Consider the following 18,503-nt stretch of genomic DNA (forward strand, 5'->3'; position numbering starts at 1 on the left):
GTCCTACACTCTCTAAGCATTGTGGATACACAACATGGCCCAACAAGACAAAAACAGCAGACCACTAAAGAGACATCACAACCAGCATTATAAGCAATGGACGACAGTTCCTTGTTTGTTCCAAATTATTCACGTGATCAAAATGTAACTAATGATGCTCGGAGTCTCGCACAATAATCAGGGGAATGACTAATCCAAAATATGACATAGATTTTCCAAGAATCACTACACAGACATGCCTCCTAGAATCACCATCAAGCATACAAGTTGCTCTTAACTTGGGAGTAAACTTAAAACAGCGAAAAACTGCAAAACAGATTTTAAATCTGGCAACACTTGCTCTTCAATCTCCATTAATCGTAGACGGTGACAGTTACATAACTATGACAATTCACCTTCAACACAATTGAAGCATCAAATGAGGACGTACAAAATGAAGGAGACACAAAGGCAAATACACATTGGCAAATGAGTTGGAGACAGTATTACAACTCCAAAACAAAGAACATGAAACTGACTACTGAGACATCGTGAATATCAGAAGTAATAAGAACGATCTTTGCAGGTGCAGAGTAATGAAAGAATAGACCAGCAAGGAATCTTTGCAAACAGAGATTGAAGCCATCAAACTTCAATACAGCAGAGATAACAAAATTCAACTATCGCAAGTAATAAGGATTTGTCCTACAGCTATAAAACATTAACACTCTCTCTTAGCAAAGGATAAATTATTTGCATATGCCATGTCCTGGAGTCACTCAACATGACATACACAATGGCTACACCCATATGTGTCAACAACAAAAATTTATCACGGATTCTCTCAACGTGTCTTCATCATTTCAACATTACGTTCACCATCGCAACTCTAGATGGTAAATAATACAAGAGCTAAGTCATAGAGTCTCACACAACATCCACCATGTCTAGTCATAGAGGGTGGAACAAGGGCTTTCACATCAAACTTCTCTCGCAGAGAAGAATGCATTAACGAGAACTTGCACCTCAAACTTCTTTAGCAAAAATAATGTTTTAACAAGGGCTTGCACCACAAACTTCTTTCGCAAAGAAGAATGCACTAACAAGGGATTGCACCTCAATCATCTTCATCGTGGAGAGCTCATTAGCAAGGAATTGCACCTCAAACTTCTTCCTCACGAAGAACTCATTAAGAAGGGATTGGAACTCGAACTTCTCCCTCATAAAGAAGAACTCATTAACAAGATTAACAAGGGATTGCACCTCGAACTTCTCCCTCATGAAGATAGACTCATTAATCATTTGTCATGATGACGTGGCTCTCTCTAAGATAGATATCAACCTTTTAACTCCCTCTGAATTTGATATCAACCTTTTGACCTCTTTGTCCAAGGGTGCCTCTTATGGATAGTCAGACTCCCCTCTTAGCAAGGGCAGCATTCTTATTAGTTTGATTATCGTATCAAATAGAGTTAATTCCAATGTTGACCAAAGAAGGAGCTTTAGCAATCACACTACTACACGAGCTTGTTAATCCTCAGCAAAAGAATTTGGCACTCTTCCTCTGTTGCTCAAGCTCCCTCTAATTGTCCTATCCTCCTCTCAGAAGTAGCTGATTACAATAATAGGGATTATATTGTTTAGTATCTTCATCTTTCTCAACTTCCTTGCTGAAGCAAAACTCTTCATCCAAGGCTGATCCAACCTTATCAACTTAGACTCATGACTATGGGCTAAGTCTTCAATGTTCATGAATGACCACTACTCTAACTAGATGTTTAAACTCTTCCTCATATGATTTTGGATAACTAATCCATCATACTTTAGCTCCTTGATCCATCTTGCAATCAAAAGAGATTAATAATAATTCATAGAAACAAGCTGCCTAGAAGAGAAATTTAGAGATCAATGTCAAAAGAAAACATAAATTACCATACTAAAGAAGAATTACATAAAAGATTTATAAACATTATTTAAAGTACAAAATACCAAGGTCACCGAGAGACGGGGAGACTTCAAGGTCTCCGGTACTGGTATTGGTACGGCAATTTTTCAAATAGGAGACAGGGGTACTTGGAGATGGCAGATTTTTTTTTAATAGTTTAAAGAGTCTAATACTAGAAGTAAATACAAAATTTGAAAATAGGAATACTATAAGACTAAAGTAAATAATAAAAGTAATGTCACATTAAAAATTAAAATACACTCATAGAGTCAAAGATTTCAAAACTCACATGATCACAATATTGTATCTCATAGACATATTTGTTTTTCAAATATTGCATATGATCAACATCATATCAGATTGAGAATCGCTGAGATTATCATTACATATTCAAATTTTAAATTTCAAAAAAGTATAGTTTGATGCTGAATTGCCGATATGCAAACAAAAATGAACACTCTGTACAATAACAAAAAACAGAAATATATCTAGTATTAGTATGTCGATGGTACTATCATCTACTCCACAAGGTTGTGATCATCCATCTCAAGGTCTTCAGCTATCATGCTCTCCAAAAAATCATTACTTTCCAAAAATATTTTAAATGATTTAATCATTTAAATTGTTGAATAAAAATAACTTTTTTAAAGTGTTTCTAATGTTTTTAAAGTTATTAATTTATTAAATAAAATATTTTAAATGATTTAATCATTTAAATTGTCAATGGTCTTAATTTTTGCATTAAAAACATTAAAATGAGGGCTAAAATATATAAAATTATTTAATATTATATTTTACATTTATATTTTATCAAGAGACTTCGGGGAGACTTCACTTTTTGAATTAGGAGACGAGGAGACTTCAGGAGACTTCATCATGAAGTCTTTAACCTTTTTTGAGGTCTCTGGAGACGCAAAAAGTCTTCGAGACGCGACTTTTAGGGGGGAGACGGGTCTCCCGGTAACCATGCAAAATACTTATCTCTTTTTTGCTTAAATTTCCTTTCAATGCATCAATAGATCTTTCACCATCACAAAATTATAGGTGTGGACAGAGGGTGAAAATACGTACACCAACAGATTTGTTATCCTCTTAAACATGAATGCCAACCATGTAAGCATAGATGAGCATGACGACATACTCCCCGTTGTCAAAAAAATTGAAATTTCTTCATAAATTCTACCCTCCAAGACTCTTTAGCTATACATTCTCATAAGGATCCCTCATTTCTTGCACCTCTCAAGTTCCCAATTTTCCTATTCTAATTTTGGATCTTCAATAGACTATTTTGATACCACATTAAATTTTAAGAACTAGAATAATATAATAGATCACAACTAAAGTAAGAACACAAATACACCACAGATATACTCAAAAAGCCCTCCAACTCGAGGTAAAAACCCAACGACACCAGAAGAGATTCCTTTATTAAAAGCTCAAAACTCAAAATAAAAAGGTCAATCTAACCAGTGATTGTTGACTCTTAACAATCAAGCAATATGCCTCATTCACAATTTGACTACATCCAATAATGTATATAAAACTTAGTTGCCGAATTTGTGCATCTAAGCCCTAAACCGGATCTGAGTTTGTATTGGGTCCGGATTCACAAACCGGTTTGCATCAAATCTATAGAAGATCTGGATTTAACACTGTGGATTTATCTCGATTTGAGGTCCATGAATCTTGACAAACCCATATGGTCAAATCTACACCCTGTACGAATCTGCCACAAATCCACACGGACCTGGGAGAATCTAGCACGAATCCACACAAACCCGAGAGAATCCGGCACGAATGCACGCGAACCCAAGAGAACCCGGCACGAATCCATGCGGACCCAGGAGAATCCGGCACGAATGCTGGTTAGAATGACCAGCATTAAAGAGGCATACCAGTTTGCCTTGCGAGTTGAGGAGAAGCTAAACCAAAAGTTTGATAGAAGGCAAAGAGGGCGCAGTCAAGTAGGAAGGGGTGGTGGTAGGTCTTTTGGAGGCTGAAATGAGGACTAGAAGAAAAATGGAGATGTGGGTACCAGCTGAAACCAAAGGACTGAGGGTTTCAACTGCTCCCATGATCAAAACTTTGGAGACCAAAGAGGAATAGGTAGAGGACGTGGGAAAGGTTCGGGAAGAGGAGGGTTTCGTGGTACATGTTTTCAATGCAACGAAGAAGGCCATCGTGCCTATGAGTGCCCTCAACACCAAGGAAGGACAGATAGGACAATTGATGGTCAAGCAAGGGTTGCTCATGTGGATGATCATGCTAAGTCATCACATTCAAAGGATGCAAAAAGAGGGGAGGTTTTGGTTAACGAAAGGGTCTTTCTTAGCGATTAGACTGAACCTAGACAAAGGAGGAGTCTATATCGTACGAAGTGCAAGTGTGAGGGTAAACGTTGTGATTTGATTATTGAAGCTGGGAGCACTGACAACTTGGTGTCAGAGGAGATGGTCTCAAAGCTAAAGCTCAAGAGGGAGAAACGCCCCCATCCATATCGAATTGCCTAGGTGCAAGATGATCACAAGGTCCTAGTTAGTGAACAATGTTTGGTAAAGTTCAAGATTGGGAGTTACCATGACGAGGTTCTCTGTGACATCATCCCAATGGATGTATGTCATTTGTTGTTGGAAAGGTCCTAGCAGTATGATAGGCGTGTTATAAATGATGGTCGTGCAAACACCTATTCTCTGACGAAGGATGGAATTCGTCACAAGTTGAAGCCCTTGATAAAGGAGGGTCAAAAAGTATGCAGTACTGCTAGGGTATGTCTTGTTGGGGAAAAAAATTTATGGATGGCATGAAACATCAGCATATGTGTTATGCTTTAAGTTCTAGAAAGGATAAGGAAGGTAGTAGTGAAGTTCCAATTGAAATTTTGGGTCTATTAAGTGAGTATGGAGATATCATATCTGATAATGTCCCAGAAGGGTTGCTATCTGTAAAGCAAATCAGTCATCAAATAGATTTAGTCCCTAGAGCTAGTTTGCCTAACAAGGCTACTCATAGGATGACTCCTACTGAGACTGAGGAGTTGAACATACAAGTTCAGGAGCTGTTCAAGATAGGTCTGATTCGAGAGAGCCTAAGTCCATGTGCAGTACCTGCAGTACTAGCACCAAAGAAGGATGGAGAGTGGAGGATGTGTACAGACTCTCGGGCTATAAACAAGATAACCATCAAGTACTAGTTTCCTTTCCCAAGGATGGATGATCTTATGGACTGCTTGAGTGGGTCTCAGTACTTCACAAAGATAGATCTCAAGAGTGTTTATCACCAGATACGGATAAGAGAGGGAGATGAGTGGAAGACTGCATTCAAGACCAAGGAGGGTCTATGTGAGTGGTTAGTCACGCCCTTTGGACTGACCAATGCACCGAGCACCTTCATGCAACTTATGAATGAGGTACTAAAGAAATCTTTGGAAAAATTTGTTATTGTCTATTTGGATGATATTTTGATTTTTAGTAAGTCTCTAGATGAACATTTGTTGCACATTCGTAGTGTCCTTGAGAGGTTGAGAGAAGAGAAGTTGTTGATTAATTTGAAGAAGTGTAGCTTTGTCAAAAAGGAGTTAGTCTATTTAGGGTTTATTGTATCCGTTGAAGTTCTCAAAATGGACCCAAAGAAGGTGAATTTCATCCTAGAATGGCCTCCTCCAAGGTCATTACATGGTTTTAGTTTTTACCAGAAGCTCATTAGGAATTTCAGTAGTCTATGTGCACCTCTAACTAAAACAATAAGAGGGGATAGAAAAGAGTTCAAGTGGACTATAGGAGCTACAAGGAGTTTTGAGTTGTTGAAGAAGGTGATAGAACAACCTGTATTGGCACTTCCTGATTTTAACAAAGTGTTCCAGGTGGATTGTGATGCTAGTGGTAGTGTTATCGGGGCTGTGTTGAGCCAAGAAGGTAAGCCTATTGCCTATTTTAGCGAAAAATCGAATGATGCAGAGAAGTATTATGTTTATATCATGAGTTCTATGCAATAGTTCAAGCCTTAAAGAAATGGAGTCATTATTTGTTGCCAAAAGAATTTGTCTCGTATACTGATCATCAGGCATTGCAGTACCTAAATAGCTATGATAAATTGAATCAGAAATATTTGAAATGGGTAGAGTTTTTGCTGAGCTATACATTTGTATTGAAACATAGAAGTGGAAGATCTAATAGGGTTGCAGATGCATTAAGTAGGAGACAATTGTTGCTGACAAAAATGCAAGTTGAAGTGGTTGGGTTTGATGAACTCAAGAATCTGTACCCTGAGGATGTTGACTTTGCAGAGGCTTGGAAGGCTTGTAAAGAACTTTTTACTCTAGATAGGACCAGGTGCTTGGATTACATGATCTAAGATTGTATGTTGTTCAAAGGTAGTCAACTATGTATTTCAAGGAGTTCCATGAGGGAGAACTTGATCAAGGATAAACATAATGGAGGGATAGCAGGACACTTTGGTCGAGATAAGACCATTGTCATTGTTAGTGAACATTATTTTTGGCCTCAATTGTCTCAGAATGTGAAGAAGTTTGTGCAGAGTTGTCAAGTATGTCAGACAGCCAAAGGAGTCAATCAGAATACTAGACTCTATCAGCCACTGCCTATAACATTAAAGCCCTAGGAGGACATCATTATGGATTTTGTTCTTGGGTTGCCAAGGACACAAAGGGGTAATGACTTGGAGTATTTGTGGTAGTTGATAGGTTCTCCAAGAGGGTGCATTTCATTCCATGCCACAAGACTCATGATGCAGTGCATATTGCAAATTTGTTTTTTAGAGAGGTGGTGAGACTACATGGTCTCCCAAAAAGTATTGTTTCTGACAAAGAAACTAAATTTGTTGAGCATTTCTGGAGGACTTTGTGGAAGCAGTTGAAGGCAGAATTGAAGTTTTGTTCTACACATCATCCGCAGACTGATGGACAAACAGAAGTGGTAAATATAAGTCTGGGCAATTTGCTGAGGTGTTAAGTAGGAGATAAGCCCACGGGATGGGATTTGATTCTACCACAAGCAGAATTTTCTTACAATAATTCTGTCAATAGGAGTACTAGTAGATCACCATTCCAAATTGTGTATGGGAGTAGTCCAAGGACTACGCCAAAGTTGAGGAAGATGGAGCAAGGAGAGAGGACTAGTCTTGAGGCAGAAGACTTTGTTGAACATGTCAAGAACCTACATGAGGAGGTGCGTGCACATATTACCAAGATGAACCTGTAGTATAAGGCTAGCGCAGATCAAAAAAGGAGACATAAGGAGTTACAAGTTGGGGATTTGGTTATGGTGTACTTGAGGAAGGAACGATTTCCAATGGGCACCTACAACAAGCTAAAGACGAAAAAATTTGGTCCCTGGAAGATTTTGAAGAAACGTGATTCTAGAAATGCATATGAAGTGGAGTTGCCAGATGGGATCCATATTTCCCTTGTTTTCAATATTGCAGACTTAACAAAATATTATGAAGATGGTGCAGAAGAGGAGTTGATACCGAATCCATGCCCCATTCCTACTTCTACGAATGAGGAGATTGAAGAAATTCTGAATAGTCGTGTAGGCAGGAGCACCAGAAACATGCAGTATGAGGAGTACTTGGTGAAGTGGAAGGGACGACCCTTGGAAGATTCGACCTGGTTATCCAAGACAGAGGTTTCCCATTTGGGTTTTCCTCTACCTACTATAAAGTGACAGGGTCACTTTTCAATATACCCTGGGTGTCTAATACAGGAACATCCAATGGTGTAAGGGCAATCCTGTATCACCCAAAAATGTTCTTAGTGTTAGAATTTGTTTAATGTGTTTGTATTTCTAAATACCCATTTGGGCCAAATAGAGATTCCAACTCTCATAGTTCCACTATTGGTTTTCTGGGTTGGTGTTTTTGAGCACCTCAGGAAATGTGCCAGCATAGAAAATAAGTTATTTTGTAATTGAGCCATAATTATGATGAGTTAGATGGTGGAAGTTGGAGAGATGATTTTACTTTTAATTTAAAGCATTCCAGAAAAAGAGTCGGGTCAAAAGGCTTTACGGTTTGAAAGTTATTGCAGTTTTAAGTTGCCTAGAGACCCCCTAAGAACACTTTAAAGTCAGATCTGAGGCACTAAATGGCCTTGTACAAGCCCAAAAAATGGGGGACGAGCGAAGCTAGACCATAGGCTATAAAGCACTTCGAGAGCTTTTTGAAAATGTAAACAATTCATCAATCGGAGTCCCGAATCAAAAGTTATGCCTCCCGAAAGTTAGACTACCATTTTTGGATTCTTCTAATTTTGCACTGACTTCTGATGTATCTTCTAAAACCTTCCACTTTGGCGGTGGATACCAAATGGCATATTCTAAAATGTATTCCTAACCCTACACCTAATTCAGGTTACTTAAGGTCATTTCTTGTATTATAAAGGCAATTTTTGTGGGAGTTTGGGAGAAGGTACTATGAGAAGGGTTTTTCTCCAGAACCTGATAACATTGTAAGCCCATAGGGCACGTAGTTGAGTCTATTTTTGTTGTACTAAATGTAATAGCATATCATTTCTAATAATGAAATTCTCCTTTCCTTGGGTTCATTTTGTCTTGGGTTGTGCCCTTGTCAAAATCATTGCACATGTTGACTCTTGACTAGTCATATATAATCGTATTTTTTGCCATTTTTTGCTTCTATGCTATTAATATATAATTATAGCCAATAACAATTAAAATTTTCAAACTACTTTATAATATTAAATATAAACTATAGGGTGTAACAGCTGGATTTTCTACAACTACTTTCAACATTCAACTAACCGTTTTGTATTTCTTTTTTCTCATTTCAAAAATAGATTATTAAGTTTACATTTCATTTCATATTCGATCAAATTACATAATCAGCTGAAATTAAATCTAGACTAATTGCTGAGATTAAATCTAGACTAAATACTAAAATTAAATCTAATCGAATTACTGAAATTGATTCCAAACTAAATGTTGAAAAATTTAATTCTAGACTAAAATGCTGGAATGAAAAGATGCAATTAACATGCTACGAATAACTAACTAGATTTTTATGATAACAACTATCTTTTTCCAAGAAGAATCTTTCAGCTGAAAAAGGAAAGAATACTAACTTAAAAGAAAAAGAAATGTACTGATTTACTTGAGAGACTTTTCCAATTGGTTGTCCAAGCTCTAACTTTGGTGAGAGGAGAAGCATTATCATAGGCTTAACCTCCCAACCACAGACCTTTTTACTTATCCTCACAGGTTCTAATTTAATAGAACGGTCCTCCCTATCCTGAGGTCGGGCTTGGGATGTTCATTGATCCAGTCATCGGAGTACTCAGGTGGGTTGAGGTCCCAATAGCTATTTGATTGAATAACTGAAGCATCAGGACAACAACGCGATCGATTTGTTGTGGCAAGTCTACCTATTATCGCCCTAGCCAGGGATTTCAGAGGTGGGTTTTATAACCCAATCTCCACCACTCAGCTTGACAACTAATTATCAAAGTGGAATTGCATGAGCTATATGCATTAGATTAATTTATGCATTTTCAATTACTGATATCATTCTTTTTTTTAATCAAGTTCATCCACACCTCTCACCATCAACAGGTCATCAGACCGGTGTATCCTCGGTGCCTGAACCATTATATCTTGTATCTTTTCATAAGATTCTGGCTCTACAACCTAAGATATTCAGAATTTGAACATTATTTTTATAATGTTAAACATATTTGTCTGGAATATATCCTTTCAAGAAAAATGCAAAGTTTAACATGATTTGATGATGAAATTATCAAAAGAAAATTACAAGTGATGGTGTATGGTATTACTTTGAGAAAGAAAAAAGCAATCAAGCTTTAATTCTGTCACAGTCGGCTTCCTTTATTAATCACCCTACTGTTCAATAGGAAATCATGAATGTAGGCTATGAGACATTTACAAGAATTCAAAATATAAAATAAGCAACATGATAGTTACAGTCTAAAGTATTGCATAAGGCTTGAACCAAAACACGACTCACAAAGAACAAAATCTGTAAATGAAATATGTAAAGTAAAACTCAACATGTCCTTACTTGACCCACGGCTACACAGTCGGGTTAAATATTTCTATACTCGGTTGCTCCCTTCAGATTTCCGCAAGTACAGACATCAACTAGCAATGCAAAGACGAAAGTATAATGGTGTTTTGGATTCTGTGGCAGAGCAGGGTGGTAATGTTTTTCAGAATGAAAGGCAAACGGATATTCATTGTGCCCGAAAGATGACAAGGCCAGTGTATCTATTAAATCAAATCTGACCTTACGGCTCCCTGTCGTTACAAGACTCATTTCAACTTCCAGAATTTGAAAAGAAAGAATACGGGAAGAGGAAAAATAAAAATGAAAAGAGGTGGAAAGATGAAGGATCAATTTAATAATATTATTTCATATTATTTTATTGTCTTTATTAAGGTTAAAAATATGTACCCAAGGTGGCATTATTGAATTATAATTTTTAATGTAAAAGTGTCATCTTGTGTTTATATATTTATGATTTTAATTAAGAGAGTAAAATAATGTAAGGTGATATTATTATTTGATAAATTAAATTAAGGTAAGAATTTTGTTTATATATATATATATATATATGTTTTTTTTTTTTTTTTTTTTTTTTTTTTTTAAATTTTTTTTTACTTTAATTTTAGCTCATGCGGATTCCACTAAGAAATTTGTTGTCAAGTCCAAAATAACTTGCCAAGGCGATTTTTAGGTCAAACCTGTCATGTCTGATGATTGGATCTTATGATCATGCCATTCCGATGACCTCGTTTCATAATGCTTCCCCTCTTTCTCCGGTCTTCATCCTACAACCTTTAAAACAACATTCTCACCAAAACATCAATTCATGATTCATAATTTGTTAGATAATTTTGTTAGGAAATTTCATCATAAATACTAATTGATTCATCATAAATGTACAACGGCTACAAACTGTCTTCATTTCACATGAACACAACGGCTAAATTTAACTGACTCAATTTCATATGGTAATTAGATCGATGCAACGGCTTAAGATAACTGCTTCAATTTCACATGAACATGAATAAACAAAACAACGGCTACCATGATAAAACAATGGCTAATTTCACTTGAAGATGAAAAATTATTTTGGTTCAACAGCTCTATTTAGCTTAAAAATTTTAGGGCAAAAATTGGGACGTAACATAGGGGTTCATTGCTTCCCCATTAAAGTGCAATCTATAATAATTATTATAATTTTGAACTTAGTGTATGATATAAATTATATAGTTGATCTTACCAAAAATCATGGTAAAAGGCATGCAAAGAGCTCAAGTCATATTGAAACCATGATTTAAAACAAATTCATAAGTTGTTTCAACACTATTTCACATGACCCCAACAATTTAGGATGATTGGGGCCCTTTCAAATTTTGTCGATGACCACCATTGCTCCTCTGATTAGGGTTTTATAGAGATTGGAAAGAAAACTGAAAGGACAAAATTACAATTTTTTTCCAAGTCGATTCCTCACTAACTTCACTTTTGTCTTAAGAATCAACACTATTTCTGAATGATTGATTGATTTCATGAGTTTTTGTAGGGTTTGTCAGCTTTTGCAATGATTTTTTTGTGTTTTTTACCATTTTTTAGGGATTTTAATGAGCTTTAACTATGAAAAAAGGTCACTGAAAATCATGTCAACAATTGGTCAACAATTTTTTCATGAATTAGGATTTTTTCAAGGAAAAATCGACAAACTCCTACATTTAGGATTAATCAAGTACAATCAAGATATTTTGCAAATTAATGCTTCTATGGAACTTTTTCTTTGTGCTCTCTTATATTCAACCTGACGATGGATCACAGAGTCCGGTTGAAAATGTTGATGCAAAAAAATTCAACACAATCAAATCAAAAAACTCTTGCAGATGATTATTATGGATTGCGGCAATCTCCTTTCTTTGGTTAGTCAAGATGTTGTAATAAACCATTACCTGTAATTTGTTTCCAAAGTATTATCATCATAGTTTAGTTATTATATTGGCATCATGTGTGATATAACAATCATTAGTTGTTTTGTCCTTATTATATTGTCATTGTCTATGATATAACAATCATTAGTTGTCCTTTGTTTACAAGTATCACTTAGCCCTCTCCAATACTTATTCCTTGTTATGACTCTTTTTTACTCTGAGATCCATTTTGTGTTTCCACGATTTGGTGCGTTGGTGGTCTACTTTTAGATATGCATTATTGTTCTGATATATTGCTCTCATAATAAAATTTTATCGAAGCTATATTGCTCACATGAATAAATTTGAGTGTCTCCCCTCTACCTCTACTGTTAGAGTCTTGTTATTGTTGGTTATCAATATAATTTGTAAAGGCTAAGTTGCCAGCCCTATTTCAGATTCAGATTTGACTTCGTGTATTTTGAACAAATTTTATCTAGGGTGGGTTTGGGTAAGCTTTCAATTCATTGGGATAAAAACATATAAGAAAAAAAATGTATACATATATGCTTGCTAGTCCCACTTCAGATTCAGATTCGGCTTTGCCTATTTTGAACAAACTTTATTTAAGGTGGGTTTGGGTTAGCTTTCGATTTGTTGGGATAAAAACATATAAGAATAAAAATATAAACATATATACTGCAGCAAATAAGTTCATAATACACAACTATGCTAATAGTGATGTAACATAGAATACACCACCATATATATCAATGTTTTAGTCCAAATAACATAGCAAAATGCCAAAATACACCATGTCAAAATTTCAATTCAAATATAATAAAGTCAACATTAAAGTTGGATGATCACTAGGCAGCTCATCATCATCATCAACTCCAAGTGCACCAAGGCAAGCCATGAGATCATCCAACTCCACACGATATGGTTCACCACCCCACTACTTTGCCTCCCCTTATTGGTAGGGACTGTCTTTCTGTGTTAGGGGCCTCAAGTTTGAATGCACATAGACCAAGTACTTTGCCTTCATGGACTATAGTCTATTGCATTTTATTGAATGAAAGATAGAGTTTGTGCTCCAATTCCTCTCCAATGAAAATGAACTAGCAACACATCAAGATTTTCAATTTTTGAAATTAAAGAGCTAAGAGTTATGAATAAAAAAAATTTAATATAAGTTCAATATTCATCAACAAGAATTAGAAATTAGACTCTAAAGAGATAAGAACTTACTTGTGATAAAACTTTGATGGCAGCGAGTTGTAGATGTTGGTACATTTCTCCATGGAAGTAGCATCATTATGAGCATCAACACCTCCCTTGTCTTCAAGAGCATCAAGAATACAATCATTGGTGCTTGTAAAACTCATGAATTTGGACCTCAACGTATGTCATATACGATCGGGAGAGAGTCTACAAAAGGCTACCTTGTACCTATTAGCAACTTCAAGATATCTATTTGGGGCAACTCTAGTGCTACTTTCATTATGGTCCACCCGACTATATTACCTAGGTCTCCATGCAAAGGCAAGGAGATATGTCATTTTGTTTCATCTCTCATTTCAATAGTTCCTTAAAGAATGTTTCTTCAAGTTCTTGTTTTTTTTCTCATTTACAATTTTTTTCATATCCTCGGTCATGGAGTCAATGCCATCGCATACTCACCCAACCAAGGCCTATCCATGTCAGTGTATCGGATCATGCTCAATATAGGCTCTAGAAATCTCATGAGGTACTCAATACAATCCCACCAAGGGTCATCCAGAATCATTGCCATAATGGTTAACTGCCCTTGTATTACTAGAGTGTCTCTATATGTTCCAATCAACATTGATTACCATTCTAGATAATGCCTTTTTAACCTTCACAAGGCATCTCAAAACAATAGTATTAAATGTAAAACAAGTCTTATGAATCAAAACAATAATAAATTAAAATAGAACTTAGAAAGTTTACTAAGGTCAAAAACATAATTTAACTTACCTTCAAGAGCTTTAATCTCGGGAATTGTCTGAATATGGTGGTCCATGATGAACATTTAGATCCCCTAGGCATCGTCATACATTTGTTTGATCCACTCAACTTTCTTGCCAATTTTTTGCAGCATTAGGTTGAGTGAGTGGACAGCATATGGTGTTCAAAAAATGTGTTCATACCTAATACAAGAACATTTTGGGTGCTTGGCAAATCTTGCATCAACCAAAAATATGTTTTTTCTATGTTTGTTCTTTAGTTGCCTATCTATAGAACTGCAACATTTCTTGCAACAAGCCTTTAGTTCTTCAAGTTAGCTAATGCGAAGTTGGGAACCTATTCTAAACATGATTGTGGATCATTTCCTAGGTCGCAAATCAATTAATTATGTCTTGTTCGAGTTATGTTGGATTCTTCTCGGATTACTAATGTTCTTTCTATTTTCTCAACCAGTTTTTATTACGATAATAGATAAACATCTATTATTAATTAATGGTAATCTATTTGTAATCTATTGTAAATATTAGAATGTTTCTAATATTTAGTTAGCTTTAGTTAGTTGTAGCTTTTTTAGCTTTCTTTTAGCTAGAATAGAATGTTTCTATTCTTTATGATTGTTTCCTAAAGAAACATCATTCCATTCTTTTGTATATATACACCTCTCGATCTCTTTTAATAACAAGCAAGTATTTTACCAATTACTTCATAATATGGTATCAGAGCCAACACTTCAAAAAAAAATTGAAAATTTTATAATTTCTTTTGAAATTATATGCTCCAAAATTTTCAAAATTATTTATGATGTCCTCTAGGGTTTCCATTTTTCTTCAAGAAATTCCTCTATTCTTCACCAAGTTCTTGGCAAGGGTTTGAGGATCTAAAAATCACATTTTTCTCCAAGCACGAGCAAAACCGCGAGTTGGAAATGTCTACAAATCTTAGCATCACAAACATGGAGGCCGTTTTTCTCATTTGGTCATTTTCTCCTACCCACAACTGCTAAAAATCGCATTTGTAGCTATTGTTGTTGAAGTTGCTCTTGCTAATTCAACCGTCGTTTTTTTTGTAGACATTTTTCTGCAATCTATTCTTCAAAAACAGGCATGTAAACACCTTTTTCGATGTCTAAACCGACGTCTCAAGCAACGTTTCTTCAAGGATGTCCATCTCCATGACAAAAATCAACCATTTTCTCCAAGAAAACTCCATTTTTCTGCAACTTTGACCTTTCATGGCTGTTGACTAGGGTTTTCTTCAAAACCCTAATTTTTGAGCTTGGAATTTTTTATTCTAGATTCTTAGTGGGTTTTTCGAGAGCTCAACTGGGTTGTCGTCCATTTTTTTGGGTGCCTTGATTTTTGTGCCTCAATTTTCAAGTCAGTGGATCTAGAAACCGACAACATATTCTTTTTGGGTCCTCTAAGCTCTCTTCTGGGTTATCCTTCAAATTTTCTGAGTCTTTCATTTTTTTGTCTCGAAGAACATGTCTTCACAGATTTTCACGTTTTTCATTAAAAAGCGTGCCATGGCATCTCTGACAAACATTCTACTCAAGAACAACTCAAAATTCAATCGTCAAAATTATGGCACTTGGAAGCAGCGGATCATAGCAATTTTTGAATATCAGAATACCTATCAAATTGTTCTGGGTGTTACAAAGCATCCAACCGGTCCTAGTACTGATTAGTATACAAGGGATCTGAATAATCGAGAAGCGGTGATGCTTCTCAAAATATCTGTGGCCGATGATTAGCTCTCTCAGATTCCTTTTGGCAAGACAGTTGCCGAGATGTGGGCACATCTCAAAGGTCTTCATGAGACTTCTGACAAAAGTAGAGCTTTCTTCTTGAAAAACACTTTGTTTTCTATTATCATGGATGAGTGAACCTCGCTCCACGATCACCTGAATAGGATTCAGGAAATCTGTGATCAGTTGCTTGTCATTGGTCGCAAGATGGAGGAAGAGGGCATTGTGGTTATCACTCTTCAGAGTTTACCAAAGTACTGCGAGCATTTTATCGAGACTCAACATCACGTCTTCTAGTGTTGATCTGAAGTTCATTAATCTCTGCACACTTCTGCTTTAGCAAGATTGGTGGAAACAACAGTTCAGTAGCAATTCTAGCTCCACATCCTCGTGTTTCCTCTATGCATGTGTGCACAAGCAACAGTAGTTGTGCTAGGCTTTGCTGACCAATTAACTGCAATATCTTGCAAACTGCTCCATTGTGCAAGATTCTGCTTATTTACAAAATTCAAGCCTTTTATTGCAACTGGACCACACTATTGTTCGTACACAAGGTTTGTGCAGGCCACTTGCTGCTTAGTTCTTTTTGATAATATTGATGCTCCTACATCACACTTATTCCCTCTGTTCACAGGTAACTTCGTGTGAATTTTGAATAGGCTAATGAGCCTTCCATTCTTTGAGTGGATGTACAACTAAAACAAGAATTCTGTTATGCATGTGAAAGGAGGTTTAATCTCCTTTATTTGATAAAATGATTTTTAAATATCCAAGAAAAAGTGTATATTTGGTTCTCTAATCCCCATTAGAACTGTAAATTTTATGAAAAGATTATAATCCACCTTGTATCTATTTTCTTTTGTAGGCATGTTTGGTGGAGATGAACACCAAAAGGATAAGGAATGCAATATTGAAAGCAACAACAAGGATGACAATTCCACCAATGGACAGCTTTATAATATGGTTGACTGGAGGAATTGAAATAACAATGAGCACAACTCCAATGACACGATACAGACAAATCAAACGGTAAAACAAATTGTGAACACTTGGCACATTTCAGGAAGCCCTAAAAAAATTTGGTCTAAAACATGTTGAAAGTCAGCGCCATTATCATCACAATTTTACGGTTTTCTTAATCTTCACTTTGAGAGTTTTTACCAACAGTGTCACAAAACACGTATCATTATCCAAGCAATATCTACAATGAAGGAACCTCTAGAGTATATCAGAAATCTTAGATGATTCGTTCTCAAGTTAATTAACAGTATACTATGGAGAAAAAGATTAGCCACAAAGTTGACCTTTTCCCTTTCGCAATACATAACATGGAATTGTCCCCTGTAACTGCAGCCCATTACTTGTTACTACTCATAGGTTCGCAATCAAATATTTTAAGTGACTGGACATTGAAGTGCCACTACCTAGTTATTCTACTGCGGACTGAAATAACTAGTAAGAAAGATTTCAAGCCTTCGCAATCCATATTGGTGTAGGCAATTACTCCAAAAAGATTTCTCTCGATAATTAGCGAGGTTTGCACTCTAAATTTGTGTATGGCCTAAGAGTCGATGGATTCTCATAATTCAGCGGTAAAGCCAATCTGAACAGCTTCGCCTTCTCCATTCCGCTACTTCTGCAAGGCAATGCCCGATTCAATCTTTCACTCACGAAACAATCTTGTATGACTCTTATCGCACTTCCAAGTCGCAAAAATCTATGGTCACGACAAAAGCAAAGCAAGGAAGAGATAAATAGGGTTTGATAGGAGTTTAATTTAGCTTTTGAGGGGTTTGGAAACAAGTTAACCATGAATTTTGGGTTAAATGTAACTATGGCGCCTACCAGATGAGCAAGCCAAATTGAAAAGGAAAGGGGAGTGAATACCGAGTATGTTTGCAGCCTCCGCGATCGGAACAGAGAAATATCTGGCCACCTCATCAAACGTGAGAGGCAAAGAATCGTGATCATCCCGCAGCACTGATGTTCCCGCCTTAGCCATGTATCAAACGCTGTCTCTCCCCTCGGCTACGATGACGTGAACTTCTATAAATCCCTTTTATTCAACTTTTCGTGCCGTAAATTTCCAGATTTGTCCGAAGGCAGATTTAAATTTGCCTTCTTAAGCAACATTAATGAACGAAAAAACCCTCCAAACGACCCCTTTAAATTTTGGTAGTTCCATTGAATCTAAATAGACAAGAACATGAACAAGTTGTCCACAAATATTTTTGGAAAAGGCGTTAATTAAAAAATTTTTAAAAACTAGTTGTATTTTTGGTTGTGCAATGGTTGATAGTTAGATATGTCATTTGTCATTTATCATTAGATAATTGGGAAAAAAGTTGTAAGAATTAGTAATTGTATTTGGTAGGAATATTTATGTTGTATATAGTTGACGCATGATAAGTGTAAGAAGATATTGGATATGAATTTATAAATGACATTAGCAAAGCTATGTCAAATATTGTTAGAGTACAAAATATTTAGACAACATCTAAAATAACTTGCTATGTACATTCGAAACAATGTCTTTATAGTGTTTGGCACTTCTTCAAAACCTCCAACACAAGATTAGAAAAATCATTAGGCGCTAAGATTAGTTGTGAAATTCTGAGAGTATATATTAGTTGTGTAATTTGAAAGGGATATGGGCAAGAGATTCATGCCTTCATTTATTAGGTTAGAGTTAGACTTCCTTCTTTTCCTTATAATTATATTTAGGTTGTTTTCAGTTTTGGAGCACCTTTTAAAGGAGAACATCAACAAATGCAAAGGTCATTTAATGACCCAACTCCGAACATGTTTGTGAACAACAAATCTTGCCTCTCTATATTGTCAATGTTGGTTGTTTCTTTTTTAAGCATTGATCCTTGGGATTTGAGTATGGTTATAGTTCATGCCATTATGA

General features: G+C 36.0%; 1 protein-coding gene across 3 annotated transcripts in view; it reads right to left on the reverse strand.

Annotated features, from left to right (window-relative positions):
* Positions 1–17,624, reverse strand: part of LOC149568367 (uncharacterized) — a 56,279-nt gene extending 38,655 nt beyond the window's left edge. For all 3 annotated transcript variants that reach the window (XR_016362549.1, XR_016362547.1, XM_089821307.1), the window contains exon 1: positions 17,480–17,624. Coding sequence is in view for 1 of the 3 variants with exons in the window: in XM_089821307.1 (XP_089677433.1) it covers positions 17,480–17,594 (115 nt within the window). In the remaining 2 variants the exon portion in view is untranslated. The remainder of the gene's footprint in view (positions 1–17,479) is intronic.
* Between the last annotated feature and the right edge of the window lie 879 nt (positions 17,625–18,503).

This window comes from Cupressus sempervirens, chromosome 3, assembly GCF_028749045.1.
Source record: "Cupressus sempervirens isolate cs-2001-9-10 chromosome 3, ASM2874904v1, whole genome shotgun sequence".
NCBI lineage: Eukaryota > Viridiplantae > Streptophyta > Pinopsida > Cupressales > Cupressaceae > Cupressus > Cupressus sempervirens.